This window comes from Gallinula chloropus (genome assembly GCF_964237585.1).
Source record: "Gallinula chloropus genome assembly, chromosome: 19".
Lineage (NCBI taxonomy): Eukaryota > Metazoa > Chordata > Aves > Gruiformes > Rallidae > Gallinula > Gallinula chloropus.
Genome location: NC_140104.1, coordinates 6231040 through 6243367, shown reverse-complemented (window position 1 = coordinate 6243367; position 12328 = coordinate 6231040). Strand labels below are relative to the sequence as shown.

General features: G+C 51.0%; 1 protein-coding gene across 1 annotated transcript in view; it reads left to right on the top strand.

Moving 5' to 3' along the window:
* Positions 1 to 10161, top strand: part of LOC311198891 (S-adenosyl-L-methionine-dependent tRNA 4-demethylwyosine synthase TYW1-like) — an 83862-nt gene extending 73701 nt beyond the window's left edge. The window contains exons 16-17 of the mRNA XM_084272913.1: positions 8786 to 9045; positions 9164 to 10161. Coding sequence (XP_084129039.1) covers positions 8786 to 9007 — 222 coding nt within the window. The 3' untranslated portion in view covers positions 9008 to 9045; positions 9164 to 10161. The remainder of the gene's footprint in view (positions 1 to 8785; positions 9046 to 9163) is intronic.
* Positions 10162 to 12328: the final 2167 nt, after the last annotated feature.

Genomic DNA, 12328 nt, shown 5'->3' with positions numbered 1-12328 from the left:
TTTCCCCCCCCTTCTTTCCCCCCCCTTCTTTCCCCCCCTTTCCCCCCCCCTTCTTCCTCCCCCTTCTTTTTTCGCCCCCTTCTTTTTTCGCCCCCTTCTTTTTTCGCCCCCTTCTTTTTTCCCCCCCTTCTTTTTTCCCCCCCTTCTTTTTTCCCCCCTTCTTTTTTCCCCCCCTTCTTTTTTCCCCCCCTTCTTTCCCCCCCTTCTTTCCCCCCCTTCTTTCCCCCCCTTCTTTCCCCCCCTTCTTTCTCCCCCTTCTTTCCCCCCCTTCTTTCCCCCCCCTTCTTCCTCCCCCTTCTTTTTTCGCCCCCTTCTTTTTTCCCCCCCCTTCTTTTTTCCCCCCCTTCTTTCCCCCCCCCCCTTCTTTTTTTCCCCCTCTTTCTCTCTCTCTTTCTCTCTTGGCTTTTCTTTTTTTTGCCCTTTGTTTGGCTTCTTTTTTTTGGCTTTTTTGCTAATGAACAATTCAAGCCACTGAATGTGTGACTACTCCAAGACTACTCCTTTGCCTGTCTAAAACAGATGGAAACTCTTGGTACCATTAACTGCTCACAGCCAGGGTGAGACTCCCCTCTGCATGCCTGGTGTCCTGTTGGGGTGGTTATGACCTTCTGTTGCACCCATTTGTAATTTAATAACTACCTTAATCTTAATTTCTTCCCCCTGGAGCCTGAAATTACAACTGGTAATTAAAAAGGAAAAGTTTTTAGCTTTTCAAGGACCAATATCACCCTGTTAAGATTGATTTATCCTCAGAAGTTCTTTTCCTGAGTGACTCCAGTTCAGTCACTTCCACTCTGAAACAAAAGGAGCCTTAAATAATTGTGAGTCTTAATTAGGTGAGAAACTGTGTGTAATAACTCAATGAATTATTTGTTTGACTTGGAGAGCTTCCTCCTGGCAGGTGGTGTAAAAAAGTCCCTAACAGTTGCATAATGGGAGCGGCTTCTGCTGCTGTTATATATGATCTGTGTAATAACACCCCGTGTGACAGCATCAAAGCTGTGTTGTTTATTGCAGCGATGGGCTGTCTTCAAATTTAAACGAAGGAGCTCAGGCCTGGTGCCATCAAGATCATTTTTCCAGCTGCCTGTTTGCTGTTGTGCTGATGGTGGAGGCCAGCCATAGAAAACCAGTAGCTGAAAGCTGCTGCACTGGTAACTGAGGCCTCCAACGCGGCTCTGACACCTCCTGGCCCAGGGACCAGCAGCCTTAAATGCTTCCAAGATGAGTGACCTTGGGGAGTGGAGTGAGGAGATGTGATTTTATGTTTCAGAAGGGGAATCATAAAAGTAGAGACTGGCAATGCAGCTGTGGTGAGGCGGGGGGGACCCTCCAGGGGGGACCGGCCCCAGCCCAGCTTCGCAAGGCCTTGCCTGCTGCTGTGTTTTAATCCCTGCAGTAGCCCAGCTGCACTGTCTAGACAGCTCACAAGGCTTCTGTCTGTTATAGGAAATCCAGATGTGTGTGTTACCCCTCTGGATGTGCAGATGTGGCTCCGCAGCGGGATTCTCTGTGAGCTTTGTGCTGTTGCTTTGGGGCCTTTTCTCCCTGCTGACTAGTGACAGGAACTCGAGTTGTGCCAGGGGAGGGTCACACTGGATATTAGGGAAAATTCCTTCAGAAGACCTGTGAAGCATCAGAACAGGCTGCCCAGGCTTGGGGTGGAGTTGCCATCCCTGGGGGTGTTCAAAACCCGGGTAGGTGAGGTGCTTCTGGAGATGGTTTCCTGGTTACGGTGGTGTAGGGCTGATGGTTGGACTTGATGATCTTGAAGGTCATTTCCAACCTTGATGACTCTGTGATTCTATGGCCGGTATGCTGCTGTAGGCCTGGGGTCTGGAAGTGTCCCCTGGGCCCTTTGATGATGATGATGAAAATGTAGGAGGAAGGAAAAGGGGTGATGGGTGTTCAGCTCGTGCCCCGCTGCGTGGCCGGTCGTGGCCAATGCCGAAAGTAGCCAGGATGGATGTGATTTTGTATTCACATACATCACCACAGATTGAAACTCGCAGTATTGTGATGCTGCTGAGCTCTTCCAGCTGCTGCCAGGGGTCCCAAGAACTCTCTTTCTGCTATGGATTGGGGTTTTATCCCTCCAGATACTCCTAAAATCCACCCCGTGGCATGTCCGCATAGAACCAGTGGTGGCCAGTGACCCCATGGGCCTTGAGCTCACCCAACCTCAGATACTCAGGTTTGAGTTTCAGGACCCCACAGACGTAAACATGGAATTAAAAATAAATAAATCTGCTTAAGTCCTGTGCACAAGCCACACTGCTGCCTCCCCAGAGCAATGCTTTTCTGTAATAGCAAAAGAATCTATGTATGCTCAGCAAAGAGTGTATTTCAAGTAGAGCCACTGGAAATCACACTGAGCAGATCCTCACTCCTTCTCCAAAGAGAATTTAAAGTTTTCTTCTCAGGCAGGAGTGAAAATGGTGTATAGGAAGGTTTGGGAATTTTTTTTAAATCTCTGCTTAAGTGCTGTGGCAGTGCAGGGACTGTGATGTCTGCAGGGGGACTGTGGTGTCTGCAGGCTCTGAATGCATTGTGTCCCTCACCAGACTAGAAAAATCTTTAGACATGACACTATTTGGGGGTTTTGTTTGGGTTTGGGGTTTTTTTGGGGGGGAGGTGATGTTTTCAAAGTAAGTCACCCTGCAGCCTTGAGTGGCCAAAGCCATGGCAACAGCGGTGCTGGTGTGTGGGGAAGGGGCTGTTGGGGTGCTGCTGGATCCAGCTGCTCTGTGGGAAGAGGAGGTGGGGAGTGGGGTACCCTGGCAGCACAGTGTCCTGCACAAGCTGTCAGCTTGTGTCACTTGGTTCGGGTTGGGATGCTTGGGCAGGGAGTGTGGCTGTTTTCTGCACAGCTGAGTGCAGAGCTGGCAGCTGGGTTTCCCCAGCTTTTTGGGATGGGACATGGGAGCGTGTGCTGGGAAGCACCAGACCCGCCGGCCTCAGGAAAGCTGGGTTGCTCAGACTTCCTTTTGCAAAATGCTCCTTTAACATCTTCTGTATGTACAAACCCAAATAAGCCTGGAACAATTGGCAAAGCCAGGCTTTAAAATGCTGGAGACCAGAACGGGAAGAGCCATCAGAGGAGCTGTGGCCTATCCTGTCCCCTCCCGATGCTCCACCAGTATCTGTGTCTCCCAGCAATTAAAGCCCGTGCTGCTTTCACTGCTTACCACTCACTGATTTTCATTTTAATTTTTCATGTGGTCTTTAAAAGTGCACCTAAACCCATGGTGTTAAACCCCCTGCACCTGCCTGGGGAAGAAACCATTTGTTGGCTAAATCTTTGCGTTCTCTTGTAATTAAAGAGTAGCTGATACAAGACCCAAAGCTCTGCATTATCTTCCCAGTCTTCCCTCTTCTCCTTGGGGCTTCTGCTGTGCCCTGCAGCTCATTGGAGAAGGGTTTCCTGTGGGTCCCCTCTCTGTTGGGGATGGGCTCTGTCCCTTGTACCCAGAGCTTGCTCCATAAGGAGCTGCAGCAAGCACTGACCCTCTGCTCTGCTTTATTCTCTTACTATTCAGCCCTTTCCTGAAAACAGGCTGCCCAGAGAGGGGGTGGATGCCCCATCCCTGGGGGTGTTCAAGGCCAGGTTGGATGGGGCCCTGGGCAACCTTGTGTAGCTCCAGGCCTGGAGGTTGGTGTCCCTGCCTGTGGCAGGGGGTTGGAGCTCTGTGATCCTTGGGGTCCCTTCCAACCCAGACCAGTCTGGGATTCTATGAAATACATAAGTTTCTTCTTTTTTGTGTGTGAAGAAAGAGCAGAGTGAATGGATGAAGAGGAACCTCCTCGTTTCAGTGTGATGTTTCTCTGAAGAAAATACACTGTTATCCTTGTTAGGACAAACTAATTGATTCTTGGCTGGCTTCCATTTCCAGTGGTAGCGTTTCACGTCCCGCCGTCGCTGCCTCTCTTCTATATTCTATCCCTTCACATCCCCCTGTGTTTATTTCTCAGCAGTTATGCATGTCTGGAGGAATGTGGTAAATGGTACTGCTATATTCTCCTCAATATATCCACATATTCCCTCCCCACCTCAAAATTGCTTATGCAAATGTGTTGATAAGAAAAGAAATACGTGGTGTGACTCGTCTCCTCCTTCATTAATCCTGATGGGTTCCTGTAGCAAGGAACTTCTCTCTCTCTACAGTTGTAAACCTCCCACAATATGTAATGGAAAGAAATGTCCTGTCCATGCCCACTTGGAGCTGCAGGAGCAAAAGGAGGTGTTAGCCATGCTCTGCTGATGCTCCCAGGTAACTCAGCTCTCCACTCCAGTCTGGGCTTCTCATCATCTTTGCAGTATATATCTATCTAGGTGTGTGTATCTACATATCAAGACTGCTTGAGGGCCAGGTCATGTCCATGGGCAGCACAGACTAGGCAGGTAGCACCATCCCTGAAGCTAGTCCCTAGTCCAGCCAGACCATTCCTGGCAGGGCTGGGTAACCCCATGAGAGATGTCTCTGTGGCAGTCCAGCTTGTCTGGGCTTGAAAACCATCCCAAGTTTCCCCTCATTTCCTTTGCCCCTCATTTTCCCAGCATTAACAGGAGCTTGGGGCAGTGCTCCTTGTGCTTCCCAGAGGTACCTGGCAGATTTTGTGTTGCTGAGCACTGGTACCTCATCTGTAGGGACTGTTCTGTGGTGGGACCAGAGCTGGAACACCCTGGGAGCAGGAGCTGCAAGCAGGAGGTTTGTGCTGGCTCCCTCGGCATCCCGCTGCTCGAGCAGAGCTCTCAGGGAGGGTGACTTTCCTTTCCCGACAGCACAGCCTGGCTTTGGAGTCAGCTGAAAGAGCTTTATTACTTGGGGTTTTTTTTATGATACCAGCTTAAAAAAAAAAGGGGGTGGGGGGTGGGGAGAAGGTTTCAGCCATTTGTCCCTTGGGATGTATTTATCACCTTAAAAGACTTAACCAGATAGTGAAAAATTCAATAAAAAGCCTGACCAGTGATTTAGCATTGGCTGGCTGGTTATACAGATGCTGTGAAACTGTTTGGAGTCTTAAATCTTCTGTTGTCTATGGAATAATCATGGAAATGCTAAAGCCTAATCTGTAAATCTTGTGAGCAATGGAAGCTGTTCTCCCCCAGCCTGTGTTTGTAGGGTCTTTATCCTGCCGCAGAAGCGACTGCTCCCCGTGACACACTGAAAGGAGGGTCCCTGCTTCTCATCTTTTGTAGCACTGAAAATAGTAAATATTATTTAATCTGCTTCTGTAATGAACCCCAGAGAGCCTTCGTTTGGTTGGTCTGGTGGGAATGGTATTGTCACCTTAGTCTGCAGCAGCTGGCCACCAGCCTTGATGGCTCCATCGTGTTGGAACCTGCGCCTTCAGATGGGGGCAGAATTAAATAGCTTCAAATTAAATAGCTTAAATTTAAATAGTTTAAAATCATAGAAAGAATGTTCTGGGTTGGAAGGGACCCCAAGGATCTCAAAGCTCCACCCCCCCTGCCACAGGCAGGACCACCAACCTCCAGGCCTGGAGCTGCACAAGGTTGCCCAGGGCCCCATCCAACCTGGCCTTGAACACCCCCAGGGATGGGGCATCCACCACCTCTCTGGGCAGCCTGTTCCATCACCTCACCACTCTCTCTGTAAAAAACTTCCCCCTAATATCTAATGTAAACCTTCCTTCCTTTAGTTTTAATCATTGTTTAAAATTAAATAGCTTAAACTCTGACTTTGGTGACCATGCCAAAGTTCAGGATGCAGAGCAGTGCATGTGGTTTATCCAAGCCTGCAGGGTTTCATCCCCAGGAGAGCAAATGTAGTGCTTTATGCTGAGGGAGGCAGGGAGGAGAGGACAGAGGTCTCTTCTGGTCAGTCCAAGCCACCTCTTAGTGTGGCACCTTGCTCTAGAGTGCATCCCAAAAGCCAGTGGGTGTTGGGTGCTGCCTTCAGGCCAGCTGCATCCTTACTCGCTCCAGTACCTGCTGCTTCTGGGGGCACTGACAGCTTTGCTCCCCAGCTCTGGGTGATGGGGACATTTTGGGACTGGTGCTTGGGAGATCTTGGGTTTTATTTCTTTCTGTCACAAGCCTTGTTGGAGGTCAGCAACTCTTAAGGAAGAACAGGTGATGTGGGAAGATATGGCCACAACACAGTCCGGGGAAGGGTGAGGGAATAGTTAGCTTCTGAAAAGAGGGGGCAGTGACACAGTAACAGTGTTGGGAGTGTCTATACCTGTCATGGGAGTAACCTCAGCAGCTTATGTGCTGACCAACTCTCCCACATGCCTGAGTGTTGAAGCCTTTGCTGGATCCTGTGTGGGGCCTCTCTTTTTGCCCTTAATTTGTGTGAGAATCAGTGAATCGGATTTGGGGGCACAGGGAGTCTTACATGTGGTGTCAACTTGTCACCTGGCACTTCTATGCACATCGGGAGGGAATTCAGGTCTCCAGAGCCTGGATCCCAGTAGGGACCTGCCATTTTCCTTTCCAGGCCAGATGTTGTCTCCTCTGCTGTTGCTTTAAGTCCAGCCACGCATGGGAAAGACGTGTGGCCTTGGAGAAATGTGGCCTGAGCCTTAGTGCATGAAGAACAAGCATGGAGTGGGTTTATTTATGATGAGACTGCTGGGATGCTGCAGCCTCACGTCTCTGCTCCATGGAGAGGACAACTCCTGTGAGAAGCCCCTGTAATAATGACACAGGCAGGGATATATTACCATCAGCAGGGGTTGATTGCAGAGTTTTGCAGGTGTCAGCACTTTTTCCAACCAAAAAAGCTTTTAGCTCTTGGGCAGAAAGTCAAGTGCCATTTTAAATACATAGCCATCAGGCTCTTGAAAAAACCAGGGAGTCAGTCTGTTTTCCCTCTCTATTTCTTCTTCTTCTTTTTTTTTTTTGGATGAAGCACATAATAAGCTCTTAGCTCAGATAAATCCTAATTGAGGATTCAGTCCAGGCTGTTGCTAAATTAGCTGAGCGGCTCTGCTAGACAAAGGCGGCTTCAGCCTGTCAGAATAGGCAATTCTTAAACTTCTCACATGGAGAGAGGATTCATGGAATCACAGAATCACAGTGGTTGGAAGGGACCTGGAGAGCTCATCGGGTCCAACCCCCCTGCCAAAGCAGCTCCCCAGCTCATATTGCACAGGTCGGTCTCCAGACAGGGCTGGAATCTCTCCAGAGAAGAAGACTCCACACCACCTGGGCAGCCTGTCCCAGGCCTCTGGCATCCTCACTGGGGAAAAGTTCTTCCCCATGTTGGTGTGGAACTTGCTGTGCTCCAACTTGCAGCCACTGCCCCTTGTCCTGTCCCCACAGACACTGAAAAGGGGCTGCCCATTTCCCCCTGCATCCCATACTTAAGATATTTATAAACATTAATAAGATCCCCCCCTTAGACTTCTTTTCTCCAGGCTGAACAGTCCCAGCTCACTCAGCCTTTCCTCAGAGGGGAGATGCTCCAGGCCCTTCATCATCTCCGTAGCCTCCTCTGGATTCTCTCCAGGAGATCCCTGTCTTTTTTATCCCAGGGAGCCATTCATGTCATCATACTTTGTTATCTTCCCCCAGCCCTCGGCACAGCCCTCTCACCTCTCTCAGGAATCACCCCAATCCATCCCAGTCCCCATGGCACACGGTGATGGTGTTCCCCTACCATTTTGAGGCTGCCCTGGACTTGGTGCCACATGCTCCAAACTGGGGCTTTCATTGGCCTTGGCAAGGTCCATTCAGAGCCTGGCAGGGACCTCTGGAGATCACTCAGCCTGTCCCACAGCCAGGGCAGGATCCCCTCGAGCAGGCTGCACAGGACAGTGTCCAGGTGGGTTTGGGATCTTCCCCGAGAAGGAGACTCCCCAACCTCTCCAGGCAATCTGGCCCAGGGCTTGAGCACTTGCGGAGTGAAGAAGTTTTTCCTCATGTTGGGATGGACCTTCCTGTGTTCCAGTTTGTGCCTGTTGCCCAATGCCCTGTCACCGGGCACCACTGAGAAGAGTCTGGCCCCTTTCTCTAGACATCCACCCTTTAGATACTGTTAAGTATCAATTAGATTGTCTTTCAGTCTTCTCCAGGCTAAACATCACCAGCTTGCTCAGCCTTTCCTTACACCAGAGATGCTCCAGTCCCTTCATCATCCTCGTACACTCTGCTCCAGCAGTTCCTTGTCTGGCTTGAACTGGGGAGTCCAGCACTGGACACCCAACTCAGTAGGGTAGAGGGGGAGGAGACCCTCCCTCAACCTGGCCATGCTCTTCCCAAAGCCCCCCAGCTCATTCATTGAGGGTACCTGGGTATTGCTCTTAAATGTCCCATTTCCTCCATGGCTCTTTCAGGTCCTTGAATCAAGGTCTTCTGGGTATAAGTGACACCTGGCAAGTGCAGACACACCTGGGAGGTGTGCCTTGGGATGCACCAGGGAACCACTCCTCCTCGCCAAGTGGGGCTGAATTGGGGGAACATGTAATTTAAGGGGTCCAGCAAAGCACCCAAGCGTCAAACCCTCAAGGAGATGATCAGCTGGTAGACAGCACTGAATGACTAAAGCTGTAAGAAAAGTGGCTGTCCTGTCCCTGTGGGTGGAATGTTGATCTGAACAGGACATCCTGGGCATTTGTCCACCTGAATTTCTTATTCCAGCTGTCATCCTGTATGAGCTGCAGGGTGGCTTTACCCTGGACCTCAGTGGGGTGAGAAAAGTAGGAGGAGCAACAGATAGGTAACCAGATCAGTATTCACCCAGCCTGTCATAGCACAGGTGTGGTGTTTTGTACTCTCCTGTCCCATGATTTGGTAACGTGTCTCTCCTCCTTCCAGTTCAAGATCGACGGCGAGTGGTGGACCTGGATCAACTACAGCCGCTTCCAGGAGCTGGTACGAGAGCGTGAGAGCAGCGGTGGGTCCAAGACTTTCACAGCAGCTGATTACACAGCCAAAACTCCTCACTGGGCACTGTTTGGGTCCAGAGAAAGGGGATTTGATCCCTTGGACATCAGGTACCAGCGGAAGAACAAAGCAAGAGACATCTCTGGATGCTGAGGTTGGATCGGGGCTCACCCAGCTGCTGGCTGCTGAAGGTTTGGTCCCCATCTCCAGGCTAACACCGGTTTTTTAACCTTTCCACCTAGATTTCTCTGATGTTTGGTATTGAGAAGGGGGGTAAAGCCTTTCTTTAACCCTTCCTCCTGCTCTTAGGGCTTCTGGGATGAAAACAGTTACAGTGCTCTCATTCGTGTGAGGTCTGGTGTGAGGGGAGACTGGCGCATGCTGGCACCCCACTCGGCAGCACCAGTTCTGCATCCCTATGGATAAGTGCTGAGGGAACTTCAGTGCCACCGGCTGGCTGGATCTGAGGTGGCATCACAGGAGGATCTGGGTATAAAAGCCTGAGCCCTGCTGGAAGTAGCCAAGATTTACGTGTTTTAAAACACCAGTGCCAGTTCCTATGAAGACCCAGCCCCAAGGAGCTGAAGCTTGGGAATGGTGTGTGGAACGGCACCGCTGTTCATCCTCTTTGCAGCTTCTGAAATCTCTCCAAATATTTCCTAACTTCATGTATTTGGCCATGAATATTTTTCCAAGTGGTTTTACCCCCTCCCCCAGCAGCCCTAACCACCACCCATCGCTCTCCAGACTGGGCTCAGCGTGTGCCCGGTGTCCTGCTGACGGTGAGGACGTACTGCGGACGTCGCTCCTTCTCATGCAGAGGTGGTGAGGGGAAGTAAACCAAAACCAAACCAGGTGAGATCCTGTGTCCAGAAACCAAATCTCTTTGTTTGGAGAGATGCCCCATGTCCAGCTGCGCTTCCAGTTGCCGAATGACTGAACCAGGCTGCAAGACTGCCACTTCCTCAGCTCCCATCTCTGCTCCCCTCTACCCGTGGTACCCATCCCTTTCAGCCCTTCAGCTGAGGAGCCTGACTGAACTGCTACAGAAGGAGCTTTACTTCAGACCCAGAGATGTCAGCTGCTGGTGGTAAACAAACCATGGTCATGCTTGAGTGTTCGTGTTCTGTGTGAGCACAGAGCAGAGATGTTCACAGCGCTCCCACCGTACTGCTGGGGTCCCTCATCCTGTGGTGCTCAACACTCTGGATTGGACTGATCCTGAGATTGGGATTATTTTATTTTAAAGTTCCTCATTTCTATAACCTGTAACAAGTGTTTCTAAAGAAGAAAGACAATAAAGTCATTTTCCCTAGAGCACCTTCGTTGTCTTTGCCACGCGAGGCTTTGAGATGCTGAGGGGGTTTGAAGAACACCAAAAGCACAAATGTTGCAGATTATCTTCTCTTTTTGTCTTGATAGCCTGTGGAGATGAAGGGAGAACATCTGTGTGTCCGTGGGTGATGGAGAGGGCTCAGCCAGGGGGAAGCTGCTCTAACAGGTGAGGCACCCAGCTCCTCTCCCCAAAGCTCTGAGTGGAGGTTGGAGGTGGTGAGAAGTCGCCATGCTTCTTCATGCCAGTGCTGGGCAGGACACAGGTGGCACTGAGAAGCCCTGGGGAAGGACAGGACATTTTCAAACCATCTGTCTGTCTTCCTACAGCAGAAACCTGACGCTGTAACATTGGTGCTTTGCTAGAGGCTGAGCTTGGTGTGCCCAGTGTCCCAGCCAGGCTGGTGAGACCCTGTGCCCAGGCCACCAGTTGTCACACCCTCTTGGGAAAGCTGCTGTAGGCTTAAGCCAGGACATGGTGAGATGTGATCTTCTGGGCTGCTTGTGCTGCTGTCTTAGAAAAAACATCATTTCCTCTGCTCAGCCACCAGATGCAAAACAGAGCCCCAAATACCAGGCTGATGGTGACCAGGGCCACATGCTGCCCAGTTGTCCCTCCTGGGTTCATCTGATATCTGGAGGCTCCTCTGAGAGGAATTTGGTCAGGACTTGCTCCTGAACTACTCTTGAATTACCTGGTGCTTAGAGCAAACCTTTCAGCACACGTACCTGGAAACAACCTTCGTACCCCTGGAGCTTTCGGTTGTGCGACGCGGTACGAAGCCCCATCTCCCTTTAGGTAAATGAGATCTTACAGAATCCCAGACTGGTCTGGGTTGGAAGGGACCCCAAGGATCACAGAGCTCCAACCCCCTGCCACAGGCAGGGCCACCAACCTGCAGGCCTGGATCTACACAAGGTTGCCTAGGGCCCCATCCAACCTGGCCTTGAACACCCCCAGGGATGGGGCATCCACCCCCTCTCTGGGCAGCCTGTTCCAGCCCCTCACCACTCTCTCTGGAAAGAACTTCTCTGTTCTGCCAGAGATCAGGAAGAGATCCTGATGTGGGAAGCCCTCTTTGAAGTGATGATTTCGGGAGCAGCCTGTGCTCTTCTCATGGTGATGCCTTTTTTGTTCCAAATACATTTCATGTCAAACCATTTTCTGGATCTGGACTGGAACCAGCCTCCAGCAGTCCATGCTGGGAGGGGCGGGTGGGGGTTCTCCATCCTTCTTGTTGCCCCCAGGCTGCCCCACAGCCTCCCAAAGACCCAATCTCCCTCCACTTTGAGGGGTTTTGCCCAAAGTTGGATCATGAAGTGCATCCCAGGTACCACCTCCAGCCAAGAGGGACCTGTTGTTTCACTAACCAACCTGGAGGCTTGGGACATTCAATCCTAAAGGCAAAATGGGCAAAGATGATTTTATAACCACTGAATAGAAAGCAGAGAGCATCTGAGGAGCCCCATGCCCAGCTCTTCCACCTGGTCTGGCTCATCCTTGGGCTGGCATCTCTCCTCGCCATGCTGCGAGCTCTGTCCGTCCGTCTGCGCTGCCGTAGCGCCCTGACTCACAGAGTGACTCATTTGGGATGGGGGTTGCATTTCACTTTTGAATGAGGATAAATATATTAGTTCCCAAAAAAACCTCCAGCAGGAAAATATGCCCCAAAGAGAGAATTGTCATCCATCAGCTTTGTCTTCATCTGGCTCCGCTCCTAAATCATTTATGATGTTAGAGCCGCTATCGCACCCCGAGGGGGGGAAGGAAGAAGAGCTCTGAATTAATGGAGGGAAGGGCATCTCTCTCATTTCGTCAGCTGCAAACTGAGCCAAGGAGCTGGCAAAGTCTGCGGGCCCCACAGGAGGGGACCTGACCCAGCAGCGAGAACATGTGCTGCTCTAGCAGCTCGCTGGGATGAAGGGGAGGCAATTAATCCTGGGGAAATATTTCAGAGGAAGCCCTTGCATTTCTGGAGCTGAGCTTTCCTGGAGGTGGGAGCTTGCCACTTCCTTCCCCTCCTCCTCCTTCTCCTCTTCGGCTCCATCTCCATCTCCTCCCCTCCACGGCCAAGCTGCAGTAGTGTTTGGTGGTGGTGGGAGCTCCTGGGGTTCGTTCCCAGCCGTGGTGGGACATTCAGG